At 39.8% G+C, this 25,709-nt stretch overlaps 1 protein-coding gene across 9 annotated transcripts in view; it reads right to left on the bottom strand.

The window, feature by feature from the left end:
* Nucleotides 1-25,709, bottom strand: part of siz (Brefeldin-resistant Arf-GEF family protein schizo) — a 67,479-nt gene that overhangs the window by 3,562 nt on the left and 38,208 nt on the right. For 3 of the 9 annotated variants that reach the window (XM_076540667.1, XM_003703480.3, XM_076540668.1), the window contains exons 2-7: nt 3,392-3,739; nt 2,592-3,132; nt 2,104-2,463; nt 1,464-1,837; nt 445-1,100; nt 26-367 (exon numbers count right to left, since the gene is read on the bottom strand). In XM_076540667.1, the coding sequence (XP_076396782.1) occupies nt 26-367; nt 445-1,100; nt 1,464-1,837; nt 2,104-2,463; nt 2,592-3,132; nt 3,392-3,739 (2,621 nt within the window). Of the gene's footprint in view, nt 1-25; nt 368-444; nt 1,101-1,463; nt 1,838-2,103; nt 2,464-2,591; nt 3,133-3,391; nt 3,740-5,794; nt 5,842-13,875; nt 14,243-25,709 lie in introns of those variants that run through there. The other 6 variants (XM_003703481.3, XM_012286023.2, XM_012286024.2 and 3 more) reach the window with 5 other exon arrangements.

The following is a 25,709-nucleotide window of genomic DNA, read 5'->3' as shown; positions in this document are numbered from 1 at the left end:
TATACCGTCAAGTAATTCTACTTACACTGCTCATGTATATCCAGGAGCGAGTTACTAAGAGCAGAGCGTTTCAATTGCGTGTCCGTGTCGGTGGTTTCTGACCTCTCCGAGCAGGGACCTGGGCAAGGACATATCTCCACATCCGCTACTCCAGAATCCCGGTTCTCTGCGCCTCCTCTGGCGCTTCTACTGCTCTTCTGTCGTTCTAATTCTGTCTCAATCCGTAAGGTCTCCATTTCGTCCATTTCGCTGATAGATTCCCTGAGATCCTCCACGAACTTGCACCTGTCGTGCGCGTTCCTCGCGTTGAATGTGACCAAAACCTTTCCATCCACGCGTTGGGAGAGTCTAATTCCGTACGGATAATCTGGATGGAGGTAAAATTTATATTAAACACGAGTTTGCAGAAGCATAAAGTATATTAGATTACTATTAACAACTTACGTGGAACTTCAAACAGGGTGACGACCATTCCGCAAAGTGGGAAGCTCTGTCTGAAGGTATAGGTGACACTGTTCTTCTTCTTGCTCAAGATCTTGGTCACAACGAGAAGATCATTAAAGAGGAACACTTCTCGTTGATGAACACCTGGTCTCTCCTTTTTGTGTATATCTGGGATCTCGTACAGCCTGCAATAGCAGACTAATCTTCTGTGCGGCAACGCCATGTTAGGCTTCTTGCCCACTATCGTCGCTTGAACCTTCATCACTTGGGAAACGTGATCAGATCCAGGCTTAAATTCGTTCTCCTTCACTCTCTCGTAGATGCCCATTAATATGTCTCTGTCAATATCCCCGCAGTCGTCTATGCCTCTGAGATTCTTGATGAAGTCTTCCAACCTCATCCTGCGTTCCGGCTTCAGGTTTGGAGTATGTAAATCTGTGTTCAGCATGATTATAGCAAACGCCAAGACGAAGACGGTGTCTGCTGAACGTAGCCTGGACACCACGTCTGGATTGCATTGGCAATAACGTTGACTGAAGATCTCCATCAGTCGTTCTATCTTCTGGGCTTCGCCAGGCATCCGGAAGTATGCTTGGAATTTCCTTAGGGCTACGTCCACTTGCATTCCAGACAGATCCAGCTCGTGGGAGAAGCATCTGGAATGGATGACATACTCCGTAATATTTGCTCATTATAGACTTTACAGAATAGATCTCTATAACCGCAAGGTATTTTTCTCTTTTACATTTGACCATAACAATCTTGACCTAAATGTTTTTATAGATCTTTTTTCACTGTGAAATCGGTATCAATGCCAAACAGCTACTCGATCGAAACAATCGCATTGTGAAAAAGATAACGACAAGTGAAAACGACTTTCTATAATAAATAATAGCGAACGAAGCTACTAGTTTCCGCTACGTCGATCACCGATCACAGTGATAAACGATCAAACTTTCACCGAATGCACCATTGCGTCCTTTAACTATTCAATTCCCTTTCCAAGCGATCAGACTTACTCAAGCACAGCCATGTTGAAGGGGTTCTGCAAGTTCCCAAGGTACTCTCCTATCATCTGCTTGGACAATCCTTTTCTGCTGATCAAGAATCTGGCTACACCCTGCGGACTGTTCTCCAAGAATCCTCGTCTGATCAGATAACTGATTCCCCGTTCGGGCTTCTTGTTGAACAGATTTAGGCCTACTCTGTATTGACGTTTTCTGACGGTCTCCGATACTTTGTAGCTCGTTTGTGGTATACTCTCTTGATGGTCCATCAATGGAAGCTGGTAACCGGAGCTGGCGTGTGAATGACCCATATCTTTTACGCTGTTCATCATGGTGGCTGAGTCTGTCGCGTGATTCGCGCATTCCTGATGTTCCGGCGAGCTTGACTGCAAAACACGTAATTACTTTAGTACATTTTAATTGAAATTTTATATAGTTTCAGTTTAAAAGGGTCAGTGATGCACAGATACATTTTCGCGGACGCTTTACGCCAATGGAAATTCTTGCTGCGCAAATAACAGCAAGGTACAGTTACTTTGAAGTCGAGTAACAAAAAAACAGACATCAAGGTTGAATGTAGTCTAGCCTAAAGTGTGAAAGCCGATGAAGACAAAAGGCAAAGGGGACACAAAGGAAAACGGGCAGAACTTACGATTCCTTTATGCTTCCACACAGGTGATCCTCTTTGAGCGTCTCCCTCTGAGCTCTCGCAATTAGTGGAATCGCTGCCAGAGCTCTGGACCGAGCTCAGGCTACCGTTCTCGACGCTCTTGCTCAAACCATTGTGACGCGGTTCCATGGACCTGGACGTAATGGAAGACGTTCTTTTTGGCACTTCCGGCGGGACCTTTTTCGCGGATCCTCTCGTTCGCCCGGCGGAGCCCAGATGACTGGTATTGCTCCAGTTTTGAGGGATCGGTGTTTGGAGATTGTGAGGCGTCGACGGCGACGTGCACGGCGTTCGAAGCAAGTCCCGCGGAGGTGTCTCTTGTCTGATGCCACAAAGGGCTTCCTAAAACGATCGTTTCAAATGGAATTAAAGGGCTTTCGTTTTTCGGAGATCAAAGATTCAAGCATTCACACAAAAGGTCGAACATCTTCTGCAAGATCACTGACCCTATTAAAGGAACTCTAGATCACCTGTGGGTTGTAATAATGGATGCTAGAGCCGCTTTCCTGGGAGCTGGACTCCCAGCACGGACTGGGAGGAAGCTGCTGATGTCTGTTGCAAGGACTGGGCGCCAAGGAGGGCGTGTGTCTGCCGCTCTGATGAATATTATGATTCGCGTGCTGATGACCCGTGACCTGAACCTCGCACCTGCCGCTCTGACTTCTGGGTATCGGCGACTGCGAGTTCTCCGCGTGCCTCCTCTCTCTGAGGGACATGCTCCTGATGGGCATGGGTCTGTTCGCGGTCTGAGGCTGCTGGATATAAATCTGACTGTGGTAGGCCATCTTCTCGTGCTCGTTCATGCCCGTCGCTCGATCCGTCTCCTGCAGCTTCCTGCTGAGCCTCTTCTCCGCCTTTGCCATCGCGGTGATCGCCGCGAACTTCTTCAGCAGTGTGTATCTTCGGAACGCGCGTTGGATGGTCAGCGCCGCGTTCCTGGCCTTCACACCGCCGTATTTTCGCTCTAACATCTCGATCTGCTTGTCTAGGAGGTCCTGAGACAGCTCGTACCTGTTTTGCAAAGAAAGACATAAGATGGAGGACAATGTCAAGCAGGCGAAGCTTGGAAACTAAACTGGCAACGAAGACGCGCAAACTTTCTGAAGCTCTCTACTTTGCAATCAAGTTCAGACTGTGAGGACACAGAGTCACCTCGTAGTCAGAGTATATTGAAAAGAATGAAATTCGAAGGCATTTAGAAAAATTTGAGTCTGATCGAAGTCTTGATGTTTCACAAGTGAAAGCAAGAATTAAAACAACGAAGTCTTACGCAGTCTGAAGGCGACATCTCTTCAGCACGTCTCCGTTACGTACAGGTCCTTTTTTAAGGTGATTTTGTTGATACCCTGTTGCCTGAGGTTGACCGCCGTAGCCCTGCACCATGGTGCCGTAGCTTTGGGGCTGATTGTACCCCGCATGAGCGTACACCCGCACATTGGACGACGAGTTGTACGGACCGTGGGCGTAATTCTGATTCTGAACATATGACTGGCCCGTGATGTACGACGTCGTCAGGGATGTTTGGCTGCCGGACGAGTACACCCCGTGCATGCCGCTGCTGTGCACCTGGTTCACGTTCGCGGCATGCTGCGATGGCCTCTCCATTTTCTGAGGGAAGCTGCAACAGAAACGGGATATTCATGAATATTTTGGGAGAGATAGGGGATTCGATACCCCAGTTGGAGCGGAGGTTCCGACATATGGAATGTGGAACGGGACGAGGGTACATCGATTGAATTATGTAATCACTGTGGAAATTTTTGGAGGCTCTGAAATTTATTTGTTGTGAGAGTTTACTATTTTTTAATGGTGAGAGTTTGGTATATTTTAATTTTGTGTTTATAATTTTTTAATGGAGAGTTTAGAATTTTGTAATGTTGAGAGTTTGCAAGTTTTTAATTTTGAGAGTTTAGAATTTTTTAATGGTGAGAGTTTACAATTTTTTATTGTTGAGACTTTGCAAGTTTTCAATGTGGAGACTTTGCAATTTTTTAACCTTAAGTCTGCAATTTTTCAAAGTTGGGACTTTGCAATTTTTTCACCCTGAGACTTTGCAATTTTTCAAAGTTGGGGCTTTGCAATTTTTTAACCCTGAGACTGCAATTTTTCAAGGTTGAGACTGCAATTTTTTCACCCTGAGACTTTGCAATTTTTCAAAGTTGGGGCTTTGCAATTTTTTCACCCTGAGACTTTGCAATTTTTCAAAGTTGGGGCTTTGCAATTTTTTAACCCTGAGACTTTGCAATTTTTCAAGGTTGAGACTTTGCAATTTTTTCACCCTGAGACTTTGCAATTTTTCAAAGTTGGGGCTTTGTAATTTTTTCACCCTGAGACTTTGCAATTTTTCAAAGTTGGGGCTTTGCAATTTTTTCACCCTGAGACTGCAATTTTTCAAGGTTGAGACTTTGCAATTTTTTAACCCTGAGATTTTACAATTTTTTAATCTTGAGAGTTAAGAATTCTACAGTCTTCTGATACTTCAAAAGTAGAATCTGCGAATTATGAAAATTTCAGGGCATCGAAATTACAGAGCCGAAAGGGATGCATGAGTAAAATTCTACATACCGTTAAGAACGGTAAAAGGAGAAACGGTAGAAGATATAATTGCGTAATGACATTCTACCTTGATTAACTTACGTTCGGTGCAAGAACGTATCAGCAGCTGCACACTCGAACGCACACAGACATACCCCTTGAAGGAATACGGTAATGATATCGTAGAATAATATTTTGTATTTCCCTCGAATTTCATGGTGCGATTAATCACTTTTTCAAGGGAATGAAAAGTGGTTATCCTTCAGCGTTTATTCCACAAAGATTCGCAGCACTGCAATTGTTTCACACAAATATATTCTGTGATATCTGCATTCGTAACTTATTCGAATACACGATAAGGTTTCTCGTCAAAATTTCACTTGAAATTCAAAAGAATTTCACTCGAATTTCACCTTGCACTATTTTTAAAACTTATAAAATCGCGTAAAATTCAATTGCTTAGGTACAAGAGTGAAAAAGTATCGCAGTTCAACTCGCACGCAATTTGCAAGTTAATCTTATCGACTGATCTTGTTTTTCGTCGTATATATTCATATATGGGTACCGTCGCTGGTTTATTCAATATCCGCTCGCTACGTGATTGCCAAACGTGATTTCCGGAGATTTCACTTATCGTACGTACAGATAGGCCCACACGGTTTCCACCGAAACGAGCTTCTATACGCCGAGTAACTATTTAGTCACTGCTGTTAATTACATTTTCGTAGAATCTTGGAATTACAGAACTGTTTAATTAGAAATGTCAAATGTGTATTTAGAGAATATTGGGGTGAAACTGGGTTGGTAGAATGTCAGCTATTGAACCGCGAACGATAGAATTGCAGAATAGTCGTAGAATTGCAAAAATGTGGAACAACAGAGTTATAAACCTTCGAACCATAAAACTGTATAACGGTGGGAAGGTCTACATTGCGTATTAAAAGTGTGAAATTGTTTAACTGCAAAATTGTGGAATGAATTCCAGAATATTAGAACTGAAATATTGTAAACTCGATAACGCATCGTAAGCACCCTGCGCCAGCTGTCAGCAATTACCATTTCGTAGAATCGTTTTACGTTTATGAATCATGCGATGAATCATCGAAATTCACCCCCTTACAAATGCAGAGCAACTTACCCCGTGAGAAAGCCAAGGACGCAGATCACCATGTTTGTCGTTTCGTTCAAACTATTTCACTTCGACTTTGTATAAACTTCTTCTCTTAACAGCACATTCTGCACGTTCAATAATCACAGTCACTCAAAGATCTCGAGGACTTGGATATTTAGATATTTCACAAACTTAAGTATTTAGAAAATTCACAAACTTAAGTATTTAGATGCTTCACAAACTCAGTTACTGAACTTGAGAGATCTTTAAGATTGTCAGGTTGGATGAAGGATTTTTATTTCACCATGAACACCAAAGGGTTCTAAGCAAGGACCTGGATTAAAATATTTCACCACAAACTCAGTTACTAATCTTGAGAACCCTTCAAGATTGTCAAGATTGTAAAAAGGACTTTATTTCACCGTGAACACCAAAAACTTCAAAAGTCCCAAGCAAGTCTAGGATAAAGTATTAAATTTCATCACAAACTCAGTTACTAATCTTGAGAACCCTTCAAGATTGTCGAGATTGTAAAAAGGACTTTATTTCACCATGAACATCAAAGACTTCAAAAGTCCCAAGCAAGTCTTGGATAAAGTATTAAATTTCACCACAAACTCAATTACAAATCTTGAGAACCCTTCAAGATTGTCAGAAGGACTTCACCAGAAGACTCCAAAACTTCTTCAAGACAAAGTAGACAAAGTCTAAGACAAAGTAGTCAAACACCACGAAAGTTGGACAACTAAATTTGGAGGGAAGTTCCAAGGTAGTTGGAAGCTTTGGATGCGGACGGTAGGAAGGATCATGATAGTCTGATCGCAAGGATAGACTGGGAGATCAAGGAGGAGGAGGATCACGAGCAGCTGGCAGCCAGAGGCATTCTTCGTCCTCGACACGAGGATCGGAAATCAGTGAACACGACAGCTAGAGGGACGAGGGGTACGAGAAGAGCACGTGCACACCGGCCTCGGCAGTGGTGAGCAACCTTCTGCTCGAGGATCGATTTAATCCCTCTCTTCATGATACAATTTCACTGACGCTGTACAACCGTTCTTTTCACGACTGCATCTGACCTAGACCTCAAAACGATGGTAGAATAAACGGACAATGTCTTTGGTTCAGGCTTTGGCTCTTTCTAGATTAGGTTCTATCGGGTTCTTTAGAATATAGGGAATATAGGGACTGTAGCTAGGTTCTTTGGTTAATTAGGTTTAATGAGTGTCTAGAGTTAATGGGCACTTAGGTAGTTTGGTTAAGGGAGTTCTGTGATCAGCTAGGTTTCTGATCGTTTGGGTTCCACCTAGTAGGTAGCTTCAGAATATAGCAGGGATATAGCTAGGTTCTTTGATCAACTAGAGTTAATCAGCACTTAGGTAGCTTGATCAAAAGGGTTCTATGATCATCTAGGATTCTGATCATTTAGGTTCCACTTATTAGGTTCTTCAGAATATAACAGGAATATAGCTAGGTTCTTTGATCAACTAGAGTCAATGAGCACTTAGGTAGTTTGGTCAAGAGGGTTCTATGATCATCTAGGTTTCTGATCATTTAGGTTCTATGAGCCTCTAGATTACTTGACCACCTAGGTTCTACCAGTATCTAGGTTCTTTGGTCATCTAGATTTAATGAACACCTAGGTAGTATGATCAACTAGGTTCTATGATTACCTAGGTTTTTTATCATTTATGTTCTATGAGCCTCTAGATTACTTGACCACCTAGGTTCTACCAGTATCTAGGTTCTTTAGTCAACTAGATTTGATGAGTGCCTAGTTAGTTTCATCAAGTAGGTTCTATGATCAACTATGTTTCTCATCATTTAGATTATATGAGCCTCTAGATTGCTTGACCACCTAAGTTCTACAAGTATCTAGGTACTTTGATCAACTGAGTTCTATGATCACCTACGTATCTGACCATTTAAGTCCTCCTAAATTACTTGAGCATCTAGATTGTTCATTTATCTAACTTCTTTGATCAACTGTCTTCTTTGATCATCTACGTTTCTGTTCATTTAAGTCCTCCTAAATTACTTGAGCACCTAGGTTGTACAAGTATCTAGCTTCTTTGATCAACTGTCTTCTATAATATCTACGTTTCCGACCATTTAAGTTCTACAACCACCAGATTGTTTGTCCCCCCAGGTTACAAGTTCTCATATTATACGATGTTTTATACCCCACAATCTTATAAACCTACACTTCATGATTATTCCAATAGTTGTTCCTCTTAGATTCCCCTCAGGCTCCTCCAATATATCCTCAGGTATTACGCAGAACCCTAGACATATTTGGTCTACCTCTCAAAGGGTTGGAACTGGGTTAAGGAGATACTTGAAGATAAATGGTGTGTATATATCCAGGTGTGGTTCGTTATTTGAGGAAAGGGAAGGGGCAGATTGTCGAGCAGCCCTCGAAAACGTGTCTCGGCTTTCACATGTGTGTCAGCAGGTATATGGCGGCTATCGACGACGATGACCGTGACACTCAACCTTCTACACCTTATGCAATTCTCGGCCATTAAGCGTCCTTACGTAAGGGTCCAAGATGTACCGGATAAGAGAGTGTGTTTACGGCTTGCGTACTTTGCGATCGGAGACCTCAAAAGTTCTCTTGATTGGATTTGTAGTAGACTCAATGTGGTGGGTCAAGTTTTCATGACGATCGTAATGAACTATTTCATGTTCTACTTTTATACATAATATGGGAGTACATTTCTTATGAAGCTAATTAACCTTATATTTCTGTATGAAGCTAATTTTCTGTACAAATCTGCACAACAATGTCTCAAGGCATTGAAATGCCATTTCTGCATAAATCTGCACAACAATGTTTCAAGATATTGAGATTTTGAGACATTCGAGACATTGAGACATTTCTTATAAAGTTAATTAATTTTATATTTTTGTGTGAAGTTAATTTTCTGTACAAATCTGTACAACAATGTCTCAAGACATTGAGTCTTCACATTTTTTATCTTTAGACGATTATATCCTCATCCTAACATTTCTGTATCTCTAAATCCCTATATTGCAAACTTGTATCTTCAAATCCACAGATTCTCTACATCTACATCCTCAGAACTTTACGTTCGCAAACTCCAATACCAAACTCCTCCACATTCAATCCTCCACATCCCTAAATTCCCAAAAATCTCTCCCATAGCATTCTAACATTTTTCAATTTCACAACCAACTAAATTTACCCGAAACGTAGATTTATTTAGAAAGAAAAATACTTCCCGCGTCACTTTCACACTATTCTTCCCGTCGGACGGAATCACATTTTTCTTTTCAGCCGTTCCACCCGCGATCGTCTTAAACGAAACGTAATTGCAGGAAAAGTTTCCCGCAACGGAATTGTATTTAAAACGCACGCCTGCCAAGTGCACGAATCCTGAGAAAGCCGCGTCTTTGTATTTCAATGAGAAACTGTTCATCGATGTACAAAAACAATGAATCAAGAAAGTTCATCGCTACCTATGCCTTTCATTTGCGATAAAAGTACTTGAAACCCGTTAAAATAATGTGATTGATTTACACGAAGAAAATCAGTAAATTTTGTTCATACAAAATGGCGGAGAGATGAAGCGATCTGTTGTCGAATTACTTAGTTACTGAATTACTGATTTATTTAGGAAGTTAATTGGTAAAAGAGCTTCGAAAGTATTTTCCCAAAGTTCATCGGCTGAATCGATGTACAAAAACAATGAATCAAGAAGGTTCATCGCTACCTATGCCTTTCATTTGCGATAAAAGTACTTGAACACCGTTAAAATAATGTGATCGATTTACACGAAGAAGATCAGTAAATTTTGTTCATACAAAATGGCGGAGAGATGAAGCGATCTGTTGTCGAATTACTTAGTTACTGAATTACTGAGTTACTCAAGAAGTTAATTGGTAAAAGAGCTTCGTAAGAATTGAAAGAGTATAAGTGTCCGTCCACGTTTAAAATAAAAAGCCAAAGCCAGGTGCAGTTTCATACACTCTAACAGTGTGTATGTGGCAACAGCACGCGTGCACCATGGCACGAGCTCGTAACAGCCGACAGGCAGATGTTTCGCCTCTTGGGAGGCTTTAATGCCGTCCTGCCTCCAATTTATTTCTCTTCCTGCGGATCATCGACCGCCCTCTAACGCGTTCGTATTTCGAACAGGCTGGAGTGCTCCCTTTGTGCACCTTGAATTTCCCGTATCTCGTGGATACCACCTTCAGCCAAGATATTGTTCGACGGTATTTCACGTGCTCGCTGACAGAGGGCCGCTCGATCATGCTTACTCTTGCAGCTTATTGCCGGGATATCGATTTCATTATGCATGTTCCACGTGGCGGCAGTCGACGTTGATTAACTCCGAATGGAGCGAATCGCTGATTTAGTGCTGTGGAATTATTCGCATTGCAATTTAGCAAATTTGGATGAAGGTCCCTAAATTAAGCTTTGAAATTTAGAAGCCTCCAAATAGCTAACTTTTCAAATTCCTACGTTCCCAAATTTGCACGCCCCCAAATAGCTAAATTTCCAAATTCCTAAGTCCCCAAATCCCTAATTTCCCAAATTCTCAGTTCTCTAAATTCTTACACTTTGAAATTTGCAACGCCCTAAATAGCTAATTTTCCAAATTCCTACGTCCCCAAATTTGCACGCCCCCAAATAGCTAAATTTCCAAATTCCTACGTCCCCAAATCCCTAATTTGCCAAATTCTCAGGTCTCCAAATTCCTAAATCCCCAAATCCTCCATCCCCAATTGCCTAGCGTCCTAAAACTCTAAATCCTCAAACCCTCAAACCCTCAAATCCTCAAACCCCCAAATCTCCAAACTTCCAAATTGCAAAATTCTTAAAACCCCCCCAAATATTTCCTCCCACTCTACACAAATCTAGAAACGCAAAAGATACGCGAACTGTCGAGATGAAAACTCCACCTGACGCGTCTCCAGAGTTGCTGGAAACAAATGCTCTTTCATCGAGTTCGCAGTTCGCGCCCTCGATAAATCCTCGTAGACTTCCATTGTCTTAGAGCGCCGTTTGACTTGGACGTCCACGACGAGGGAAGGACAATGAAGATAGGAAAGAGGGTTGAAAGAGATAGTCTAGCAGGGGCCACTCGTGCGTTTCTACCAAGACAAAACCCTCAGACGCGTAGGCTTCAGGTGAAGAGCATCAGCTGCCACTTGGACACGCGCCATAGAAGCCTCTACTGTGTTTCCTACTTTTTTTTCCTTCCTACTTTCATGCTTCTAGCCAGTTTTCTCGCTTGCGAACACCTTGCTTCAAGCTGTTATTAATGGACAGTTGTTGGATTTATTTTGAACTTGATTTTTATTTAGATACGCATTGATCTTTATTTAGAGTGGTTTTACTTTTTTTGACTGAGAGATTTTTTCGTATTGTTTCTTTGAACAATTTTATAAATTGGCCTTCGACTGGTTTGCAATTAATTATCGATTGTGTCTGTTGACTTCAAGGTTGTATGTGTGGTATGTACATGTGAAGTTTTCATTGAACGTGACCACATGTGTTATCTTTTTCCTCGTGTACTTTTGCAATTGTAAAGTCAGGAAATATCTTTTATTAAATCGAAGTTGATTCTTAATTATTTATAGATAATGTTAGATGTATTAACATTAACACTTGTAAAATTAGTGAAGTCAAAATTGTCCTATTGAGGAGTTTTGTAGCAGAGTTTTCGGTGTCGTTGGAAGAATAACAGCAATAGTCGGCGTTGCAGGAGGAAATTATTTCACGGAGCTTCGAATCTGCGAAGCACATACGCGCCGTTAACGGCAATCAACGGTTGTTAATTGGTCGATGATAATTAGTCGAGACGGAGAAGCGGCCTCGCACGGTAATGCATCACGCCTTAATAATTCCTTTAATGAATTCGAGACACCGTGCGCGGCTTCTTCCGCCCGATAGAAGCCAACGAACCACCGTTCCTTCCTTCGACATCGATGTGTGAATAAACAAGCGCGTTTGTGCTCGAAAACTACTTACGGATTATCATAGAAAATGTATGAAAACATATACAAATGTATAAATAATAAGTACAGAGGATTTGCAAGATTAAGTGCACTGATAGAAATATTTCGTAATATAAAACGTGGCATTATTTCATGACATAAAAGTGTTATAAAATAACGTATAGCAAGCTTGATTCAATAAAAATTACTGTAGGAATGTTTTATTAAAATGTTGCAAAGGTGATAATGATAGGACTTCAAACTTCGCGCACTGTCTGCGCACCGCACCTCGCTGTGCACTGGTTCTGCGCATCCTACTTTGACGCGCCGGAATTTGAATACGAATCTGTTTCCAGAGTGCTATAATTTGTGTATACTCAACTCTTGCTTATTAAAATTTAGCTTTCATTAAATTCTGAGTATAGTAATTCCACAGTAACCTGATTATCACGTTATAATTCGATTATTATCAAATTCTGTAACCTCTAGTTACATTATTTAAATCAGTACATCAAAATTTAATTGCAGAAGTGTCGAAAAGTGATGAATAGAGTTAAAACTATTTTTAACCAGAAACTAGAGATTGGGTCACTGATAAACGTTTAAAGAATAGAAAAGATTATTCTAATATAAATGCACTCAAATCAAAACAAATATTTGCTGAATCTCGAGCGCAGCTTATTAGATCGTGACAAGTAACAGGTAAATGAATATTCTAATAGTCCGAATCTCGCGTTAAACCGACAGATAAAAACGTACACACGAACCGTCGAATTCGTGATTACCTTTCATGCCTTGTAACGTGTCCTAATTCGTAGCTCGCTTCCGGATGATGGCCAGTGTTTCGAGCTCTCACTGCATGCCGCTCGCGTTGCGCAAACGGTTTCCGGCTATTTTATGGAAATTTTTAATCCGTATAACCCTCGTAGAACGGCTAGAGTGTAAGTTATTCGCGTTAATTAGATGCATAAAAGGGAGCAGAGTATCTTTCGAGCAGTCGGATCGCGATTCCCACGCGGCTGTCGGTGTAAATCTTCTCTCGAAACTCCGTGAAATTTTATCTTTTCCACCGGGGAGGATCATTGTGACTGGTAGAAATGAAAGAACGACCCAAATATCAAAACGTTAAATCGGGCGGTTCGTTTGCCAATGAAAAGTATTCTTTTCTTTTTTTTTCTCGACGATGCCGCAATGAAATGTTTACAGAGGCAGTTTTATCGAAATTTAAACTGTGGGTATGCTGAGGTACTATTTTTAGGACTATTTTTGTACTTCAGGACTGCTATTTTAAGATACTTTCAGGAAGAGAGACCTTAGTCAACTTGAGAGGGTTCAAGTGTGGTACTTGACTACGGTATTTGTCTATTTTATATTAACAACGTTAACGAAATGTTTCAATAGTTATTTTACAGTGTCTCAATAGTGTTTCAAGCTTTACATGTTATTTCGTAATACTTTTATGTCATGAAATCACGTCAGACTTACACTTCAAAATCTACCTGACATGATAACGTATATATGTAGCATTATTTAACAAGATATATCTATTGTACTATTTAACAAGACCCACAGTATGTAACAGGGTGTCTCACAACTAGTGTAGGCCTCTCTAATGGTAGTTGACGTGATTCTGAACAAAATTTCCCTTTACAAAAATGCGATATGAAGCTTCGTTTTCGAATTATTAAGGAAAAACGCGGACCATTCGGAGCGCAAGAACTGCACATGCGCAGACGCTAGGTTCGAAGCTCTCGCGTCTGCGCATGCGTAGTCGCTCTGATTGGTTCGTCTGCGCATGCGTAATCGCTCTGATTGGTTTTTCCTTAATAATTCAAAAACGGAGCTTCGAATCCAATTTTTGCAAAGGGAAAAGTTGTTCAGAATCACGTCAGCTACCATTATAGAGACTTACACTAGTTGTGAGACCCTGTAGTATTATTTAACAAGATATATCTGCAGTATTATTTAACAAGATATATCTGCAGTATTATTTAACAAGATATACCTACAGTATTATTTAACAAGCTCCTATTACATATCTATACATCTAACAATATATCTACAGTATCTAACAAGATATATCCATAATATTAAAAATGTAGTAAGTTTCCGAATTTCCCTTGTAACAAAATAATAATAAATACCGATTAATGAAGTTGGTAGGAGTCGAATATCCCAACTGCAGCCGCGATCTGATGACCTTCTCCTGAACGGTAACCATCCTCGAGCTCCTTGAACTCTGGTGCACCCTGGTGGTTCTTATCACCTGGTAACAATGGTGTTTTGTCTGGGTGTTGGACACCCTGTCGTTTCTCGGCTCGATCATCGTGAACATGATCGTTTTCACTGATCAACGTCGAACCGATGCGGTAGTTTCACTGTTTTCACTCACAATTTCGTGGTTCATCTTTAGTTTGCTATCACAGTGCTCTTTGGTTTATCAGCCGATGTCGGAAGCGTCTTACTTATCCAAGATACATTGCGGTACCCAATAGACCTGAGAAGGTTTCGGTTTTAGAGGTATGGGGTTTGCTATTTTTAGGAGGGGGAAACGAAATGTCCAGCGATTTTTTTAGGAATGAAATAAATTATATTACAGGCGTTAAAATGGCGTGTGAAGACGAGAGAGGTGAAAATTAAATTTGCGCTGCTAAAATTTTCATTGTCAAAATTTGCATTGTTCTATAAATTTATATAAGTCCTATAAATCTCTACAAGTTATATATAAGTCCTATATGTAATTTCTGTAAGTCCTATAGATTTCTAATTCCTACACCGATAAATAAGCAACCTCTGATTTATTGCTCGGATTTTTCAACCCCGATCTGTTTGATATGGACAAGTTATCATGACGTTTTCACTCGTTCCTTTCCGGTTAATTGACAATCACGACTTTCTAATGACGCGCGATTAATATGCAGAGGAGGAAGCTCGTACACGTGCGACATCATCGGAAATGAAATTCCGATTGTCTTTGAATCATTTCGAGCAAGATTCGACAAGATACTGTTACTCTTCCGGTTAGAAACCTCTTAATTAACTCTTCGTTGCGAAATTTCCTTGTACACAATTTCCAACATTTTTTTTTGCAGAAACCAGAATGAAATCCTTCAGAAATTTTTAGTATCGTCACTCATCGTTATTCAACACCTTTTTTCGTACGTGAGGCCTCGATATACCGAACAAGAACAAACGGTATCCACTGACACGTTCTAGTTACACGATCGACTAATTACATGCGAACGATTCTCACTCTTTCGATAGTACTAAAAAACACGCGATAAAATTCTATTTTCCATAAACGGGAAATTGTGGAGAAACTCAGAAACGTATTGGTTTAAATTAATTCTTGCAATTTCCCCTTATCTTTCATTTAAGTGTTATCTAAATTCACTTCTCGTTTAGCGAAGTGTCTTCCGCTGGAAGAAACTTGCGCATCCGTTAACGAAGATAACGAACCTTGCGGGAAAGTTAAGAAGGCGAAGTGTTTTAAAAAGTCATTATCGGATATCAATTATCGGGGGGAAGTTCGATATATGTTCATTTAGAAGATATATTATTTTTGTAATGATAGAGGTCTCATTATGTTATACAAATAAGGAAAAAAATATGTATATTTTCAGGACTATCTAATGAGGAAAAAATATGTTACTAGAATCAACGAATTCTTAAATGTTATAAATTCTTTGGAGACTATATTTTAAATATCATCTTAACATCTTCTTAAATATCATAAATTCTTTGAAGCTTAAAAATCTTAAATATTATTTTAATATTTTATTAAATATCATAAAGTCTTTGGAGCCTAAAGTATCTTAAATATCATCTTCATATTTTATTAAATATTATAAGTCTTTGAAGTCTAAAATATCTTAAATATTATCTCAATATCTTCTCAAATATCATACATTCTTTGAAGCTTAAAATATCTCAGATATCTTAATATTTTTTTAAATATTAGAAAGTCTTTGGAGCCTAAAATACCTCAGATATCATCTTAATATTTTATTAAATATTATAAAGTCTTTGAAATCTAAAATACCTTAAATATTATCTCAATATCTTTTTAAATATCATAAAGTCTTTAGAGCCTAAAATATCTTAAATATCATAAAGTCTTATAACATCTCACAAGTCTTCACATCTTAAAATTTTGATGTCCTAAAATTTCTCTTCCAGAATCTCCAGATGACAAAATAACTATATTACAATTTCTACAACTTAGAACAGTTAAATACTATTATCTATAATGTCTGAATCACAAAAGGACCCGTCCTCATCAACCCCTATACTCCTGCATCACCATATTCTTAAATGACCTAAATCATCACATCTCCAAATCCCCATTCTCCAAATCTCCATATTCCCGTTCGGAATATTAAGAGTTCCAGTAAAAATATCATAAGAGAGCGGCATGAACCAGAAATCGTTACGAAATAATTAAGCGTCCTCATTAAAGAGCGCTGACCGTCGAAGGCAACCGAGTAAACGGTTGCGCGATTTCGTCGGTGAAAAAGAATTAGGTTGCATCTCGAAAACCGCGATTTAGACGAAACCTTTAACGAGTTGTTAAGGATCGTTGAATATCTCCCTTCCGGTCGAACCGAGCGACATAGGACAGAGTTCTTCAACCCGTCCTTTTGTCGGAATTCGTCCGATTAATCATTCGCCATTAGGCTGATTGCAGATTCGCGTGCAACCGATGTTACGCTAAAAGCATTGTCCAAATGCTCTCGGGGATTCCTTTGCCCATAAATCCTAACCGGTTCTTGCGAATTTAATTTAATTACTAAAAATTCAGGGATGAAAAAGTGGCTGTGGAAAAATTTGTTAGAATTCTTTACGCTAGACACTGCAAATCCAGAATTTTTACACTTCACATTGGTTCCTTAAGATTTTAAGCGAAACGTATTAAAGCTGAGAATTGTCACTGCACACTGCACCGTATCTTAAAAGCAAGCGACGAGAATCAAAGAGAAATCCGCGAGGAAACATAAAGTTGTCGAACGTTGACAGTTCAATGACGTTTATAGAGATGATATCCATGGTAAGGAAACAGCGAGGAATATACCTCGACATATCGGCGCACACGTTGATTCACTAGCGTCAAGTACGGTACTGTTTGCCGTTAGCTTCGATACCATAATGGAACTGTCAAAGTCAAATGAAAGGTGGAGCAGTACACCTCCCACCGGCTTGGAGATTTCAACGCGTGTATCGGCCTTCCTACCGGCGTTCTACCGTTTCTGAATAGAGGTCAATTTGCACCTACACGGAAACGTTTTAAAAATTCTACTTTGGAAATACCAGAACTCTTTTCACTAAAATAATAACTGGCATTATTATTATTTTAGTTAATTATATGACTAGATTAGTTATACAGTATGGACTAGAAATTATATCGACCGAATTCAAAGTTTCATAATTCTACAAGTCTTCAACACAATATAGAAGTTTTGGTGCATTTGAATTTCGCGCGCAGTAATTTGAAGTTTACAAGTATAGAATATGAAGCTTACGTATCTGTATTAGAATTCATTATAATTATGTATTCGATGTGTTCCAATCTAGATGTTGAAAGAGTTGTAACTTTTATGAATTTAAATTCCGCGCACTGTCTGCGCACCGCACCTCGCTGCGCAGTGGTTCTGCGCATCCGACTTTGACGCGCCGGAATTTGAATACGAATTTTTTCGACTATTGCAATGCATATATACCCAACTTTTGCGTATTAAAATTGCACTTCCATTAAATTAGGGTATTATAATTCCCCAATAACCTGATCATCACGTTATAATTCGACTACTATCAAATTCTGAGTGATGTAACTAACTACGTGAATGCAATTACATCAAAATTTCACTGTAAAAGCGTCGAAACCGTACTGTAACCTAATTCGAATCACAGTTAATCTACATACGATTTAATTACGAATTCACTCGTGATAATCGATAGAATTTCGAAGGTTCGCGCACAAAATTCGACAGAGAACGTACGCAGGCGAGCGCGATCGCAACTGAACTGTGGCTAGAAAAATAAGCGTGTTCCAGTAACCGGTGTCGCTAGAAAACTTTCACGTATGCTAATGCACCGTGATAAGGGAGTTTCGCGAAAGGGCTTCGATAAATTTCACCCGTCGACACCGAAATAACAGCGTTTCTGATCGTTCATAGAAACGCGTCACGCTAAGTTCAATGCGCAGTCACGAATTCGAGTACATCAGAATTACATACTGCGATGCACGATCGTTGCAGATAGCCGATGTTCAATATGCCGATGGCAAAAGTAAAAGTCTGCCATTGGGAGAAAGCCTCTTGTTTCGCTACGACCTAGACATCCTAATTGCGACGGGATGATAGCTAGAGGTTAAGGAAAGGAAGTAGACCTTGCAAATTTCATGCAAAATGTGAACAAAACTTAGCTGATGTTTTAAACGCTTCACCTCAGTCTTCTGAACAGTCATGTAAATTTAACAAAGAACTTGCTACGTCATTCTGGCAGCCTACGAGTCTAAAAAAAGTCAGGAGACATCAAACAAACGCGTTCGGATATTTTTAATATGTACTACGTTTTATAGGATACTTAGTGTTCGTAGTATTTAATAATGCTTTCTCTTTAGTGTAATGATACCAATTATAGACAATCAATCAGAGAAGCCATCAGAACGTTCCCACCGTGATATTTAGACGGTCATCTCGATTAACCTCGTCATTGTAATTGCGATCATTGGCGTAACTGGATAGAAATCGGGGTGGGGCACCCCCAAAATATGGATCGACCCAACCCATAGGAATGTAGGATGGGTAACTCGTATTACAAGTTGGGGATTTTTAGTAGGCAAGATTTTAAGTTTATAGATTCTTAAATTTAGGATCTTTAAATTCTCAAATTTCCAACTCCATAAATCTCCGAATTCAAATTCGGGGCTTGATTTGAGGGGCTCTCAAATTTCCAAACTTCCAAATTCCATAAATCCCCGAATTCGGGACTCCCAAATTCCAAAATTTCTAACTCCCTAAATGACCGAAATCGGGGCTCCCCAAATTCCCAAATTTCCAACTCCATAAATCCCCGAATTCGGGGCGCCCAAATTCCCAAATTTCCAACTCCATAAATTCCCGAATTCGGGGCTCCCCAAATTCCCAAATTTCTAATTCCATAAATCCCCGAATTCGGGGTTCCCCAAATTCCCAAATTTCCAACTCCATAAATTCCCGAATTCGGGGCTCCCCAAATTCTGAAATTTCCAATTCCATAAATCCCCGAATTCGGCGCTCCCAAATTCCCAAATTTCCAATTCTATAAATCCCCAAATTCGGAACTCCCCAAATTCCCAAATTTCCAACTCCATAAATCCCCGAATTCGGAGCTCCCAATTTCTAAATCCCCCAATTTCCAAACCCCCCAATTCCCAAATTCCGCAATTCCAAAATTCCCAAATCACCAAATCCCCAAATCCGCAAATTTCCAAATCAGTGAACTTCCAAATCCCTAACTCTGCAACATCCACTTAATCCACCTATCCTAACTAAAACCCCTACCAATGTCCACCACATTCACTCTCCACATATTTCATACAATAATCCACTGGAACCTCCACGAATTAGCTCACTATATCGATTATCCAATTACGAACATACACAAACATAATTCAATAATCGAAAATTATTCCGCCAAATGCATCCATCTCATTCCACCTCAAAATTCCTCTAAAAGTCCTCAGAAACTTGTCAGTCCTCATCTACCTATAGAACGACGAAGTTTTCATAGGCTACAAAGTCTCGACCAATGCCCTATACTCTTTAAATTTATCGAATTTCAATTAATCAAGGTTCCGTAACGAACGGTAGACGTCAACTAATCAAGTTATTTTTGAATAATGTTCCGTGTACATGATTGCTTTTACGCTAGAACTGGAAATGACGTGCACACCGTGTCCCTGTAGTTTGTTCAGCCAGCTGTGTATTGTTTTACAGTGACTCAGACGTTTGTGCTTTTAAAACGGCTATTAAATTCTACTTTGAACGTTCTATGAGTGACGGTGATATCATATCTTACTCTTGAACTTGAGTGCATTTGTGTGCGGTGTTTTTGAATATTTTTAACACTTTGTTTCGATGCTTTATATGTGAAACATGGAAACATGTGAAACATTTTAGGAAGGTTTCTTGGGAACGAGGTTTTTTAGGAACAAGTTTGGTACCTTCTTACAAATATACACAGCATGTCGGAAAATTACGGAACTTTTTAAATAAAGTTCCATGTCGCGTGGAATTACAGCGGGTAGAAGTACGGCGCGTGGAATTACGGTGCGTGGAAGTACGGCGCGTGGAATTATTACGCGTGGAACTACTACGCGTGGAATTACGACGCGTGGATTTACGATGCGTGGAATTGATAACGCATTGAACTACGACGCGTAAAATTAATAACGCATTGAACTACGACGCGTAGAATTAATAACGCATTGAAATACGACGCGTAGAAATAATAACGCGTGGAATTACGACGCGTGGAATTACGACGCATGGAATTACGACGCGTGGAATTACGATGCGTGGAATTGATAACGCATTGAACTACGACGCGTAGAATTAATAACGCATTGAACTACGACGCGTAGAATTAATAACGCATTGAACTACGACGCGTAGAATTAACAATGCGTGGAATTACGACGCGTGGAATTACGACGCGTGGAATTACGATGCGTGGAATTGATAACGCATTGAACTACGACGCGTAAAATTAATAACGCATTGAACTACGACGCGTAGAATTAATAACGCATTGAACTACGATGCGTAGAATTAACAATGCGTGGAATTACGACACGTGGAATTACGACGCGTGGAATTATCACACGTGGAGTTAATAACATCATTTCAAATATGAACAACAACAGTCAAATTGTAATTAATCATCAAAAAATCAATCAAGTATAATTATATTATTCAGAATGAATTTGCAGCGCAAAGGTTTCGTGTAGAACCTCAATTCGCAGCAGAGCAGTTCACATTAAAAGAAATCCATGAAAATGGGCCGCTTCTCGATGTTCGTCTGCCTCGTTCGAGGCGATGAATGATCGTTCAACTTCACTTGGACTCGAATACGTCACACTCTAATAAGAAGTCGAAGCCGCCTCGATGTAGGCTAACAAGAAAACAACACGCGAACCAAGAAAGCCTAGCTCCGTGGCTTTTCTTCTTTTTTCTCTTTGCTCGTTTCGACTTGGTCGATCGTTACCGCCCACGATTTCTAGAATTACTTCGAACTGTATAAACTGTTCAAAATTAATATACCTAAACTACGAGTCGAATAACTGAGGTATAATCAGGTAGATTACGGATCATTTGAGGTGTAAATCAAGTTTATTGCTGCATCGTTCTTTTCATTTGACTCGATTTTCAAATAATGTCGTGTCACAAAGCTGATAGAGTCTTTGATTTACTTTGAAGTAAATTTATAATGTCATGTCACAAAGATGATAGTCTTTGATTTACTTTGAAGTAAATTTATAGTTGTACTTATTGTGAGTCTGATTGATTTGTGAATCAACATAGCTCCAAAAGAATATTATGGTCATTTAAGTATTTCTAAATGGAAATAACAAAAGTGATAGTTAAACTTGATGAACTGTGACTGTGAGAAAACTGAAAGTTTTGCAGGTAACGTCTGCTCATCGAGCGATCGATTTCATTTTCGAGCAATGAAACGTTGGTATCAGAAAAAGAATGTTTCTGCGGTACTCAGAATTTCTACATACGTTCCCGTTCGACGTGCCAGATACATGGAAAGCGAGCCGCAGAAAAAGGAGACGGCACCTCTTTTAACGCGGTTACTATCGTCACCCATCGCATTACAATGATGAATACTGTATTTAGGAAAAGGCGTTTCAATATTGAAAAAGAGCAGCGACTTTGATGACTAATGATCCTGAAACAATAGTGATGGATATTTGCATTAATAGCTATTTCAAAGTCGATAATTTTGCATATGCAGTATGTCGGAAAAGTACAGAACTTTTTAAATTTAAGGAAATTTAGCGTCGTCTATGAAAAATTATATGTAACGCGTCGTAGTTCCACGCGTCGTAATTCCATGCGCCGTAGTTCCACACGTTATTAATCCTATGCGTTATTAATTCCACGCGTAATAATTCCACGCACCGCAATTCCACGCGTTGTAACTCCACGCACCGGAGTTCCACGCGCCGTAGTTCCATGCGTCGTAATTCCGCGTGTCGTAGTTCCACACGTTATTAATTCCACGCGTAATAATTCCACGCACCGCAATTCCACGCGTTGTAACTCCACGCACCGGAGTTCCACGCGCCGTAGTTCCATGCGTCGTAATTCCACGTGTCATAGTTCCACACGTTATTAATTCTACGCGTAATAATTCCACGCACCGTAATTCCACGCGCAGTAGTTCCATGCGCCGTAGTTCCACGCGTCGTAATTCCACGCGTGATAATTCTGTGCGCCGTAATTCTCCGCGCTGTAATACCACGCACCGTACTTTCATGTAATTCCACGCGCCCTACATCCACGCGCTGTAATTCCACGCACCATAATTCCACGCGTCGTGAAATTTTATTTAAAAAGTTCCGTCATTTTTCCGACATGCTGTGTACATCCAAATTCCAGCAAGAGTAGATGTGAATATTTAAACAGAACTTTTGATCACCTTACTTTAATTCCCTCATGATCATTTTGATCACCTAATTTTGATTACTCATTCGATCACCTAGTACAAAAAACAATACGTCAAGAGAAAAATTTTCTCGCAACCGTCTCGCGTTAATTGCAGGATGCTTAGGCATTTTAACGTCTGCGTCTGAACCTGTCTTTCCCATCAGTTTTCCATCGCGTTGCGAAAGTGTGCATGAGTCATCGGCTCATTAGTTTAAACGCTTCTGCAACAAGATTCTAAAACGATAGACCATTCGAAACTGTGTGTTACCGCGTTGTCCAAGTAAAACTTTCGGATTTAGGTGAATTTCACCGAGGTTCACACGCGATGTAATTGGTTTAGGTAGAGTCTTAGTTTTGGTAGTAAACGTTCGTGCGCAATAACGTTTAAAACGAAAGTACGAGCCCGATTGTTCGGTCGTGTATTGTGTCCGAGGTTGTTCTCAAGGAAAATGGAGGTGGAGATCGCGTCATCGATGCGAGCATCGTATGCGCAACTGCTGTACCGCTTTGTTCGTATGCTTCTTTAAATATAAACAAATTTTTAGAAATAGCTTTTTCGGAAAGAAATTTTGTTTTCCAGAGATATTTTTACGAAGGCCTACGCGTTATTAATCCCACGTTTTGTAATTCCATGCGTCGTAATTCCACGCGTCGTTTTTCCATGCGTTATTAATTCCACGCGTCGTAATTCCACGCGTAATAATTCCCCGCATCGTAGTTCCACGCGTTGTTAATTCCACGCATCATAGTTCTACGCGTTGTTAATTCCACGCATTGTCGTTCTACGCGTTATTAACTCCACGCATTCTAATTTCACGCGTCGTAATTCCACGCGTAATAATTGCCCGCATCGTAGTTCCACGCGTTGTTAATTCCACGCATCATAGTTCTACGCGTTGTTAATTCCACGCATTGTCGTTCTACGCGTTATTAACTCCACGCATCCTAATTTCACGCGTCGTAATTCCACGCGTAATAATTCCCCGCATCGTAGTTCCACGCGTTGTTAATTCCACGCATCATAGTTCTACGCGTTGTTAATTCCACGCATTGTCGTTCTACGCGTTATTAACTCCACGCATCCTAATTTCACGCGTCGTAATTCCACGCGTAATAATTCCCCGCATCGTAGTTCCACGCGTTGTTAATTCCACGCATCATAGTTCTACGCGTTGTTAATTCCACGCATTGTCGTTCTACGCGTTATTAACTCCACGCATCCTAATTTCACGCGTCGTAATTCCACGCGTAGTAGTACCACGCGTTAATGATTCCACGCGTCGCAATTCTACGCGTCGTAATTCCACTCGTCCTACTTTCACGCGTTATTAATTCCACGCGTTGTAATTCCATGCGTTATAATTTCCCGCGCTGCAATACCACGCGCCGTACTTCTACGCACTGTAACTCCACGCACCGTAATTCCACGCATCGTAGTCCTACGCGTTATTAATTCTACGCGCTGTAAAAAGGTCTCTGTTCTAGACATCTTTTCAATAATTATACCTGTAGGTATCGATTATACCTGGTTATATCGACCCGGTTTGAAATTGATAGTCGTGTCACTCGCATTGGAGGATGACAAGATGTTATTAGACTGCTGTTCGGAAAGTGAGAGGCTGCTTTCGTTATCGTTTACAGAAGGTTTAAAATGAGAGTACAAGAGGATTTACTGTACAATTTGATAGATGTCTACCGAGTTAATCGTTTAGGGATTAACAGTTTGGTAGTCGAGGATTTTGTGAGTTTATTTTAAGCGTGAGAGGATTATTGTTCAGTTTAATTCTTGTTAAATGTACACGATGTGTTTCTATTTATTAAATATATATGATTAGTCTATTGAAATTCAGTAGCTTTCTATTTATTAAATATATACGACTGGTTCTATTGAAATTCAATAGCTTGCAGTCAAATTCAGAGAGTTACAATTTTGATGCATTTAAATTTGGTGCACTGTATGCATTCAAATTTGGCGCGCAATCTTGTACATTCAAATAGTACACATTGCAATTCCAATGTATCGAAACTCAGTGTTAGTGCTTTAAAATGTAACGAATCACATTTCCTTGGAACTAAAAATAATATTAAAACACGACGAATTAAAATATTAAAATACGAACTCAAAGATCTAATAAAAAATCAAATTGTCATTCAAACCTTCCCGAATTGAAAATAAAATTTAACTACAATTTCCCAGAACTCCACTTCTCTAAAACCGAGTTAAAATAGCGTATCCGTCGAAATTCCGGAAAATCGATCTAAAAACAGCGAAGCGAACGTAATCTCCCAAAATTGCCGAGGAGTCTCATCTGAGATCGTCAACGCGCGAAATTGCCGAAATGGTTGCCCTCGATACGACACGTTCAGGTCGCCTGGAAAAGTGTTGTCGAGTAAAAAATATCGAACACGGTTCCTCCGATATCTTCGTTAACCGATCGTCTGGCCAACACGGACTCTCGAGGACGTCGCGTTATCGATAACCGAACACGATAACTATGTTAACAGACGGTTCTACTCACGCATCGAACACGTGGGGAACAAACGTGGTAGTGGTAGTACCGATAGCATTGCTGGTACCGTTAACACGCACGCATCTCGTTACAGTACCGTTTGTGTGATACACCACGGTACTGCATTTACTTGATACGTGGTTTCACTAGGTACATCAAAATATTCTGCTTTTCTCTTTTCTTAGATGGAACGCTATTAGATGGGTTACAGGATTGCTCTTGATATAACGTTTAGGGTAGCGTTTAGTTGAAAAGGTTTAAATTATAATTGATGCAAGAATTAATTTGCCTTAAGTTCTATAAGATTTCATTTGATTGAAATTTTCATCGATTGAAATTTGATGTGAATAGAAATTACTGTGCAATCACGATATGTTGTACTGTGTAAATTTAATGCGTTACAGTTGCTGTGTATAATACCGAAATTCGAGGCGTTGCAATTTCTATGCACTGAAATTCGGGATTGGAATTACTATGCAACCATGTTTGATTACGATGTAATTGCTGTGCAGGTGAATTTGGGACACTGAAACTTCAATGGATTAAAATTTGACTTCTATGTAAAAATTTGACGCGTTGCAATTTTTATGCAAGCAAATTTGGATCATTGCAATTTCTGTATAAATAAATTTGACGTGTTGCAATTTTTATAGGAACAAGTTTGACGCGATGCAATTTCTATGCAACCAAATTCAACCCACTGCAATTTCTATGCAATCAAATTTCACGCGTTGCAATTTCTATGCAATAAAGTTTAATGCTATGCAATTC

This window comes from Megachile rotundata, chromosome 15, assembly GCF_050947335.1.
Source record: "Megachile rotundata isolate GNS110a chromosome 15, iyMegRotu1, whole genome shotgun sequence".
Lineage (NCBI taxonomy): Eukaryota > Metazoa > Arthropoda > Insecta > Hymenoptera > Megachilidae > Megachile > Megachile rotundata.
The sequence above is the reverse complement of the archived record's forward strand: the minus strand, read 5'-3'. Positions and strand labels throughout refer to the sequence as shown.